Raw genomic sequence first — 10123 nt, 5'->3', positions numbered from 1 at the left:
GCGGTTCAAATCCACCAGCTGCTCCGCGGGAGAAGGATGAGCAATCTCCTCCTGTGCAATTACTGTCTCTGAAAACCCACTGGCAGGTGAGCTCTGGGTGGTTCCCACTCAATGATACACAACAACACAACTTGATGGAGGGTCACTGTGAGTTAGAATCAGACGGCAGTGAGAGCTGTTGCATCTGAAGGTTACTGACAATAGGACAAGCCTGGTGGGCTGTGGAAGAGGAGCTCCTCACCCAGAGCCTGGGAGAAGTTCAGTAGTCTGAGTAGCCAGAACTCCCACCCCTATGTCCAGTTCCAGGAGACAGAGGGAGGAAAGAGGAGCAGGAGAAAGAAAGCAGAAGTGGTCGAGGTGAGAACAAGAGGCAGCATGGCCCGAGGCCCAGCAGGCAGAGGCTGCCCCACCTAGGCAGCTGCAGCTGGCAAGGGCCTAGCCCAGCTGCACCCTCCACATCCTTTCTGCAAAAACTGCTGCCATCTGCAGAAATGAAAAGACGTGCAAAGGGTAAACACATTCATTGCTCTCCCCGCCTATCCCTCAGGCAACTGAGGGTTTGGAAAGCAGAGGGTCTTGATCCACAGGTGGTGGTGGTTTGGGCAAAGTGAAGCTGAGACTTCCTAGTCTTGCTCCAGGCCATGGCCAAATGGTCAACTTGCTCAGAGAAGGGGCAGCAATGAGAGGATCAGGCTGGTGGTCCCGCAGCGATGGAGTCTTCCAGGAGGACTTCCCCGTCAGCTCCTCCTCTCCCGGAGGCCAGAGCAGAGCTCCCCCACATCTCCCTGCTGAGTCCCTTCTCTGGAGCCTTAGGTTGTTGCTTTGTACCAGTGAGTCAGAACCGACTCCCAGCGGACCTTCCAGCAGGCTTTCAGAGGCTGTAAAGCACCCTGCAGGTCTCCCATCTTTCTCCTGCAGCGTAGCTGGTGGATTCAAACTGCCTGGTTTGGGGTTGGCAACGTTTACTATTACTGACTAACTTTACTACTAAATAGTAGTACTACTTAGCCACCAGCGCTCCCTGTGAAGCCTTATGTTGTTACTGTTATTGTCGTTAGGTTCTGTTGAGTCAAGTAGGACCCATAGTGAGCCTATAAACAACAGTTCTGTGTCCTGTCCTGTCTTGTGCCAGCCTCACAATCTCTGACATCCTTGAGCCCATTGAAGCAGTCACTGGAGTCTTACTGTTATATGTAAATGAAAGGATGTGGCCTGAGTGAACCCGTGGTGACCCTTGAACCTTCTCCAAGTCAAAGAACATAAGCTTCTTTGAACTCAGCTTCCTCATCTGTAAAATGGGGGCAATATCCTGGGAGACTCCCCATAAGACCCCCATCAGGAGAATTGACTGGGTTCGTGGGAAACTGCCCTGCCCTTGGCTTGACCTCCTGCCCTCCCTCAGCTTCCACCAGGGCCAGTCAATGAGCAAAGACGGAGCTGGAAAATCCAATAGGAAGAGCATGCTTAGCATTTCCCAAGCTAAAAGAACTGAAGCGGGGGGGGGTGGGGTGGCGGGGAATTAAGCCTTGAGTTACAATATTAAAAGAGTCTATGAGCAAAAAATTAAATGATGCAGGAAACATAAAAAAAAATACAGAAGAAACAGTGTCACTGCACCAAAAAGAATTGGTGGATGTTGAACCATGATAGGAGATAGTAGATGATGAAGAACTGAAGGTACTAGTTAACCAGGTCAACTCACTGGAAACAATCCTTCCAAATGATCTCTGTGTCCCTTCCAAAGAATGGTGATCCAACAGAATGTGGACATTTACGAGCAACATCATCAATATCACACACAATTAAGATGATGCTGAAGACAGCCTATAAGAAGTTGCAGCAGGACATTGTCAGGAAACTGCGGGAAGCAAGTCAGGCTCAGGAGAGGCTATGGAACGAGGGATGGATGTCATTGCTGATGTCAGAGGGAGCCTGGGCAAGAGAAAACCAGAAAGAAGTTTGATTGTGTGGACCGTAGCAAAGGAAGGAAAACATTGTGAAGAATGGGAATTCCAGGACACTAAATTGTAACAATAGGGAACCTGTACATGGATATAGAGATAGTTGTTTAAACAGACCAGAGGATACTGAATGGTTTAAAACCAGGAAAGGTGTGCTTCAGGGTTGTTCACTGTCATTCAGCCCACTCTGCTTGCTGCTCGTGGAAGGGATTCCAGATCAGGAGTGGGAGGGCCTGGTCCAGAACGGGCACCTGATCCTAGAGACTACAAGAAGTCTTTCGGAGGAGCCCCTTGGTGCTGTCAACCTTAGGACTTTGGTGAGGAGTAACCTTCTTTGACCAGCTCAAAGAGATTTTGGGTGACAAAGGAAGACAAAGCTCCTTTGGGGAAGACCTGAGAGGTGAGCTGCCCTGGAAATAGTAGGAATTTCAGGGTTGTTAGCTGGGAGCTAGAGTTATAGGAGGGAAATGCCAGAAAAAACTTGATCTAAGGGGCATGTAGCCAACAAGGAATTCTTCAAGCCAGAGAATGGCTGAGAGGATTGTTTTTTTTCTTCTTGTATACAATCGAGTCAGATCCAACTGGCACAGGAGGAGATTGCCTCTCCTTCAGCGGAGCATCTGGTGGATTCTGAGAGGATTTTTAAGAAGTAAAGACCGGTATTCCATTGTTGGTTCTTCTTTGCTCTGAACATTGGAATAGTTCCTCCTGTGTGGCCTTAAATTTTCAGTAAACGTGAGGTTCACCAGCAGCCTGGAGTTGGATGTGAGTGGGTCTGGCTGTGGGTGCACTGGGGCTGGGGAACAGGGAGGCCAAATGGTCACAGTCCCAGGAAGCCAGGGAAAGAAAAGTCACTGAGAATTCAGTCCGATGAGTCAGGACATGAAGACAAAAGGTGATGAAGAGAAACGTTAAGTCCCCCCTCCATTTCCTCGTAGAGGAGGGCAACAGGGGTCATACCACACCCGAGATGTGTAAAATGTTAGGAAGAGGGTGACCCTTGAGCTGCTGAGCTTGTGACTGGCTGGGCGCGTAATTGGGATCTGGATCACACTTGCAGGTTAACTATCCCAGCCGCCCTCAGACACCCCCTCCTCAGCCCCTCTGCTTGCCCCATATCCCCACAGGAAGGCTCTAAGGAGGTGTACCAACAGAGGGGGAACCAGCTGAGGAGGCACCCCAGCAGGGCGGGTGGGACTGACTGGTGCTTCTGGCTGGACAGGGGTTTGAGAGAGGTCTCTTCTTGCCTGCGAGAAGAGGAGGAGCGAGCTGGCCACATGTAGACAAGTAGGAGGCCACGCCTCGAAACCTGGACTTTGGCAGCCCGTGGTTGACAGGCAAGACAGTGTTTCTCCAGCTGCCCAAGGACCTGGGCTTGCTCGTTGAGTCACTGTCACCACCACCATGCATGAGAAGACCTGGCCACTGAGCCTGCTGCTCCTGCTGGGCCTGGGGCTAAGATCTCAGCAGGCGCTGCCCCCACCCTGTGAGAGGTAGGGAGTGGGTAAGCATGGGAATGGAGTGCTAGGTCCCGAAGGCTGGAACTCTGGGTTCAATCCTTTAGAGGGAAGGGAGGGAATTAGGGTTTTTTGCATGGCAGGCTCTGTGGTGGACACTGTCCCCACAAGGCTGTGCCTATGGAAGGCCCAGGAGACCACTGGCCAGAGCCAGCCCCACCTCCCTACCTCCTTGCTCCTTGAATGGTTGGGGAGAGGTGCTGGGGAAGCACGTATTATAAAGATTGTTTTAGCAGCATTTGCACCTGACTTCCCTAGCCATGTATGAGAAAAGGGTAAGTACCAGAGTGAAGCCCTTACTCCAGTGACCACAGGCAAGTCAGACCTCCTTCCTGTTACCACTTCCAAATGGTAGAGGGAACTCACCCTGTCCTGGCTCTGGACTCAGAGCAGCGTCCACATCATCCATTCTGTATCACGCTAACATCTTGGGGAGCTATATTACAAAAACAAGGTTTCTGCCTTCTCAGACCTGATATAAGAAGCAAGAAAATAAAGTACGGGAAATGAAAAGAAGATAAGCATTATCAAGAGCCAAGCTGGTAGGCAGGCAGCTCATGGACACAAACAGAGGGTATTTTAAAGCAAGGAGAGGAAGAGTCTTTAAGGAGGTAATGTTTGAGCAGAATTATGGAGGAACCATTCTTGTGCAGATCTGAGGGAAGTGGGAAGGAATGCAATGCAAAGGCCCTGGGGCCACCATGTGAAGACCAGTAAGAAGGCCTGTGGAGAATGGAGACATGTGAAAGGAAGGCTAAGAAGATGGGCAGCGGTGGGCTCCATGGGTAGGTAGCTCTGGGTGCTGAGACGTGGTTCAACAGAGGATGTGTTTTGAAGGTGGCACTAACAGGACTCGCTGATGCTTAGTGGTGGAAGATGAAGTAAAGGATATAGCTAGCAGATAAATGTTTTCCTGAGCATTATCTTGACTGCCTGGTCAAAGAAGCTGGGTGATCAAGTGTTTTGTCAACCCTTGAGCTTACTACTAAAAGTATGCAAAGAAGATCCTCTGGTTCAGGTGCCCTTGATCACCCTCTCCTGACCACACACGTCCCTCTCCAGTCCCCAGGGAGCACACCTTGACCAGTCGACCCAGATTCTGACCCTCTTCTCTCCTAATGGGGTGGTGGTGCTGGTGGGATGATATTCCTCGTCCCTGAATGTCTCTTCAGCCAGATTTACTGCCATGGAGATCTCCTGCATGAAGTTCAGATGGCCAAGCTCTTCCCAGATGACAAGCAGTTTGTGGACATGCCACTGTCCATGGCTCCAGGTGAGGAAGCAGGGCCCACCATCTCCTGAACATCAGGGGGCAAGACCAGGCAGGAGAGTACCTTGGATTCAGAGAGGGGTTCAAAGGGCCCCCTGACACCCTCTATCCCCAGATAAGGTCCTGCTTGACTTCAGTGAGCTGGCCAAGGCGAACAACAACAACATCTCCCGACAACAGCTGCAGGAGTTTGTCAACAGTCACTTCCAGGCAGTGGGGCAGGAGCTAGAACCTTGGACCCCTGAGGACTGGAAGGACAGGTGAGGCCCTGGACTGCAGTGGGAGGGAGAGCCTGGGGCCTGACTGCCTTTCTGACACCTGCGGGGGCCTTTCCCAGCCCCCGGTTCTTGCAGAAGATCTCGGATGCCAAGCTGCGGGCCTGGGCAAGAGAGCTGCACCAGCTCTGGAGGAAGTTGGGAAAGAAGGTAGTGGAGACCTGAGCCTGGGGACGGAGGAGGGGCCTGGACAGGGCTGTGTCTGCGGTGCTGACCCAGGAACACACTTTAACCTCCTTTCTGGAGGGCACCTCACCTCTTCCCTCAGCCTCCCTGCCCAACATGCCTGCACAGAATCTCTCCAGAAAGAGAAACTGATGAGGCAAAGTGCTCACCTAACACGTCCTCACTGCTCATCTGTGCCCAGAAGCCTCTCCACGCCCTGGCAGCCCAGGCAAACCTTTCCTCTCCCTCCTCCAGGCTGCTCTTGCTGCCTCTAAACCACCTGGAAACTACCCAGAACCATCTTCCGTGAGCTCCTCAGGGCGAGGACTTTGTCTTATGAGTAATGAGTGTTATGATTGTGGCTGACCTCTGCGCTTGGCACATCCTGAAATGTACCTTTATTTCTGCTCAAAAGCTCAGAGAGGGTAGCGGTTTGCACAAGGCTCCACAGCAGGCAGATGCCAGGGTCTCACAGTCGGCAAGGGCCCCATGGTTTGCAGGGGCTCCCAGCCTTCAGACACAGCCTAGAAGTCCAGGTGCTCTGTCCCTCCCAAAATAAGACCAGCAGACTTGTCCTCCAGGAGTAACCTCCTCACTCAACATACAGGAAAAGATACAGGAATGAGCATAAAATAAACCTGAAAGGGACACAGCAGCTCTTCAGAGGGTCCCATCCTTGCTGTTGCTTCACAGTTGGCCCAAAACAGGGGTTTTGTCCACAGCTGGACCAGAGAATGAGGGTGGAGCTGATCTGCTGTGCTTGGTTGGTGGTAACAGTAGAGAAGTGGGAACAAAAGGAGCCCGAAGGGAATGACCTTCCTCAGCTCACCTGGACCACAGTGGCTGCTGCCTGCTGACCACCTGCCCCACTGGGCAGCTGGCCGCCCCTCATTAGCCTTCACTGCAGAAGGTGGCAGGTGGGAGGTGAGGGAGTTGGGGCTCCCAGCAGCCCTAGACTATGACCAAAGCATTGACGGTCAGCCCTACCAGAATACACCAGCCCAGGCCCTTCAGCTCTGCTCCGAGCCTGACCTTCTCCTCAAGCAGCCCTCTAGGGACTCTGTGTTCCCTCATGCCCTCTCCCTGACTCCAGATGAAGCCAGAGGTTCTAAATCATCCTGACCAGTTCTCGCTGATCTATGCTGAACACCCCTTCATCGTGCCTGGAGGGCGCTTTCTTGAATTCTACTATTGGTAAGTCCTGGGGCCTGGGGGTGTCCTGAGCAGATGGGTGTCCAGCGAGGCCTCAGCTGTCCCTTCCCCTAGGGACTCCTACTGGGTAATGGAGGGCCTGCTTCTCTCAGAAATGCCGGAGACGGTGAAGGGCATGCTGCAGAACTTCCTGAACCTGGTTACAACGTAAGAGGGGGTGTGGCTCGGTAGAGAGGGGGGTGTGCCAGAGTTTGGGGCTGGCCTTGGCACTGGTAGCTGGGCAAAGGGCATCTCAGCAGCCTTTCTTCTTGGCAGCTATGGCCATATCCCCAATGGCAATCGTGTGTACTACCTACAGCGGAGCCAGCCCCCACTCCTGACCCTCATGATGGACCGCTACGTAACACACAACAGTGACATGGCCTTCCTACGGTGGGTCCCAGCCCACCCCGCCAGCCCCACTGTCCAGGACCAAGGACCCTTCCTGGGTGCTCCCAAGGCAGGGGGGAGGGTGGGCCTGAGCTGAAACGGTGCTGGGCTCCACCGCAGGGAGAACATTATGACTCTGGACTTGGAGTTGAGCTTTTGGGCTGAGAAGAGAAACATCACTGTTAGCTCCGGGGGAACCAACTATCACCTGAATCGCTATTATGTTCCTTATGGGGGACCCAGGTGAGAACTGCCGGGTCACCTCAGTCAAGTCACTGTGGGTTGCACATCAGGACATCTGTGGGAAGGAGGGCGAGTGGTTTAGCCCAATGTGATGGTCAGAGACCCCCCTCCCCCAAGCCACCCTGGCCTGGCAGGCAGCTGAGTTAAAAAGGCTCCAGGCCTCAACAGAGACAGGGCTGGGATCCGGCCTGCGCCAGGCTGCTCACACCCACCCCCTTGCCAGGCCGGAGTCCTACAGCAAAGATGAAGAGTTGGCGGGCACCGTACTAGCAGGTAAGCAGCAACAGGGTGTGGATGACCTGGTGTGGGGGGCTGACCTGACCAGGGGTCGGGTATGTTCCAGGTGGGGCAGGCCTGGCCCTGCTGCCAGGACTGACTGGACCCCACACTGTGCTCACAGACGACCGGGAAGCTCTGTGGGCTGAGCTGAAGGCTGGCGCTGAGTCCGGCTGGGACTTCTCTTCCCGCTGGCTCTCCGGGGGCCCAAACCTCGATTTGCTCAGCACCATCCGAACCAGCAGAAGGGTGCCTGTTGACCTCAACGCCTTCCTGTGCCAGGCAGAGGAGCTGATGAGCAAATTCTACACCATACTGGGTGAGCACTGGGGCTGGCAGAGGCTGGGCTACCGCCTCAGGCTTGGCAATCAAACTGGAAAGAGGGTCCTGCGGTGACAACCTGGACTTCTCAGCCTGGTAGAACCCTTACTGTTAGTACCACCCAGTTCTAACACCCCATGTCAATCAAAAGCATGGATGGAGCCTGTGTCTTTCTTCTCAATCCTCCTCCTTCCTTCCTGACCTAGAGGTAAGGGGTATATAAGCAGACACCCAAGCCATAAATCCACGCTCCCTCAACCACCTCCCCTCAAAGCAGCTATTCTCAACCTCTCAGACCTGGGAGGTCCACACTGCCAGTACCCCCAGGAGGCCATATGCAGACACCAGGCCAATAGCTCAGGGAATTCCAAGGCCTTTGATACCTGGTATCACAGTGGTTAAATGATTGACCACTTTTTGGAAGGTTGGTAGTTCAAAACCACCTATTGCTGTATGGGTGAAAGATGTGACCTTAAAGTTTTTAACCTAAAAGGGCAGTTTCAGTCTGTCCTATGGGATCACTGTGAGTTAGAATCAGCTTGATGGCAATGGCTAGACTACTGGCTCCAGACAGGTGTGTTCCCTGGTTATGCCTTCTCTTCCCTCAAGGACACAACCACAAGAGGCCCGTGTAGAACCCTGTAAGGCACAGGGCCCAAGGGCAAGGACCCTGGCTGCCTGAGTCTGATGGTGGTATTGCCCCAGGGGATGAAGCTCAAGCCACAAAGTACAGAAATTTGCGGGCACAGCGCATGGCGGCCCTGAAGGCCATTCTGTGGGATGAAGAGAAAGGTGCCTGGTTCGACTACGACATTGACAGTGGGAAGAAGAACCCAGAGTTTTACCCATCCAACCTCACTCCTCTCTGGGCTGGTTGCTACTCTGACCCTGCAGATGCCGACAAGGCCCTGAAATACCTGGAGGTAAGAAAGAGGCAGCAAGGGCAGGGTCTGAGATGTATGAAGTGGGACAACCATTAACACAGACATGCCTTCCTGCGCTGCCATTTCTGAGCCTGCGAGTCCCATTAAAACCACCAGGGGGCAGCTTTGAGCCAAGAAGAGAAGGGCCAGGAGGGAACATGGAGCTTCCCAGAGGGCCCAGCAGCCTGGCTTCTCCCTCACTGATATGTCATATCTGGTACCTCTTAGGACAACCAGATCCTCACCTACAAGTATGGAATCCCAACTTCTCTTCGGAACACAGGCCAACAGTGGGACTATCCCAATGCCTGGGCCCCACTGCAGGACCTGGTCATCAGAGGTGCGGCTGATGGGTACATTCAAGGCCTTGTCCCCAAGGTGTAGTGGTGCTGGGGAGGCCTGGCCAGAGGATTTGGGGGCCACTCACTCTACTCTCTTTCCTCTGAGCTCTCAACCTCCCACATAGCAAACACATGTCCACACCCATGTGGAGTGGAAGCAGGTCTGGATTAATGGCTGGTCTGGGCTGTGGTTCTTGAGGTCTTTGGGCCCTGGACCTCTTTCCCACCTCCGCTCCCCCTGGGGTAGGGCTCTGGAGATTCACGGACTCACTCAGGGTGGTGATCTAGGTCTGGCCAAGTCGCCTTCACCTCAGACCCAGGAAGCGGCTTTCCAGCTGGCCCAGAACTGGATCCGAACCAACTTTGATGTTTACTCCAGAAAGCTGGCCATGTATGAGAAGGTACGCTGCCCTGAGGCCAGGCCCCCTGGGGCACAGCTGAGATGGGGAAGGCCTGCCATCAAGTCAGGGGACTGTGGTGGCACCCAGTGGTCATTCTTAGACATTGCAGGGTGCAGTGGGCTTGAGTGCAGGGGCTCCCACTTGGTTTTCCCTGTTGGGCTGGGCTGGCGGTGACAGGGTACAGCCTGATCTGCAACTCGCCTTCTTGCCTCCAGTATGACATCAGCACCGGTGGACAACCAGGAGGGGGAGGGGAGTACGAAGTTCAGGTGAGTGGGCCAGGAGCCCAGTTCTCACTGGGAACTCTGGGGCCACAACTTCCCCAGCCTCTGCCTCGGTCTCCTCACCTGTGGGTAGGTCCATGGGGAGGAGCCATGTCCGGCCTGAGCAATGAGGGCCAGGATCTCTGGTTAGATCCCAACCTCAAGGGGACATGGGGGCTGTGACCTGAGATCTCGACCCAACTGGATACACCTCTCTCCAGGAGGGGTTTGGCTGGACTAACGGGATGGCTCTCATTCTCCTGGACCGCTATAGTGACCGGCTAACCTCGGGGGCCCAGCCAGCTCTCCAGAAACCCCACTACCTGGCAGTCACCCTCCTGCTCAGCACCCTGCCCAACCTCTTGCCATGACATAGAGGGCACTGTCCCATCGGCCTTCATTCCTCATTAAACCTCGCCATGAACCTCTACCCTCTCCTGACTCTTTTTTGAAGACTCTCTGCCCTTCCCCTGGAGAGAAGCCACGCTCTATTGACCGCTGAGTAAGGGCAGTGATGTGAGCTGAATTTCACTAAGGTGAGATTACTGCTCTCAGGGGAACATTTAGCCTCTTATCACATCCCAGC

General features: G+C 53.9%; 1 protein-coding gene across 1 annotated transcript; it reads left to right on the top strand.

Annotated features, from left to right (window-relative positions):
* Window positions 1–3365: 3365 nt before the first annotated feature.
* On the top strand, window positions 3366–9908 carry TREH (trehalase (brush-border membrane glycoprotein)). The gene is made up of 15 exons (XM_006890837.1): window positions 3366–3454; window positions 4651–4751; window positions 4864–5008; window positions 5086–5173; window positions 6282–6382; window positions 6455–6547; window positions 6656–6772; window positions 6890–7012; window positions 7236–7285; window positions 7413–7607; window positions 8315–8532; window positions 8761–8872; window positions 9162–9274; window positions 9490–9543; window positions 9759–9908. Exons 1-15 carry the CDS (start codon window positions 3366–3368, stop codon window positions 9906–9908), a joined length of 1749 nt encoding a protein of 582 aa, XP_006890899.1.
* Window positions 9909–10123: the final 215 nt, after the last annotated feature.

The sequence above is a fragment of the Elephantulus edwardii genome, unplaced genomic scaffold (assembly GCF_000299155.1).
Source record: "Elephantulus edwardii isolate Elephantulus edwardi_28Jun2011 unplaced genomic scaffold, EleEdw1.0 scaffold00093, whole genome shotgun sequence".
Taxonomy (NCBI): domain Eukaryota; kingdom Metazoa; phylum Chordata; class Mammalia; order Macroscelidea; family Macroscelididae; genus Elephantulus; species Elephantulus edwardii.
This window is presented reverse-complemented; position numbering and strand designations above follow the sequence as displayed.

Excerpts from the sequence above, each read along its gene's own strand:
- TREH (XM_006890837.1), top strand. The coding sequence starts at position 3,366 with ATGCATGAGAAGACCTGGCCACTGAGCCTGCTGCTCCTGCTGGGCCTG. Across the intron at positions 6,773-6,889 it reads AGTGACATGGCCTTCCTACG|GGAGAACATTATGACTCTGG; the intron begins GTGGGTCCCAGC and ends GCTCCACCGCAG. Across the intron at positions 8,533-8,760 it reads AGGCCCTGAAATACCTGGAG|GACAACCAGATCCTCACCTA; the intron begins GTAAGAAAGAGG and ends GGTACCTCTTAG.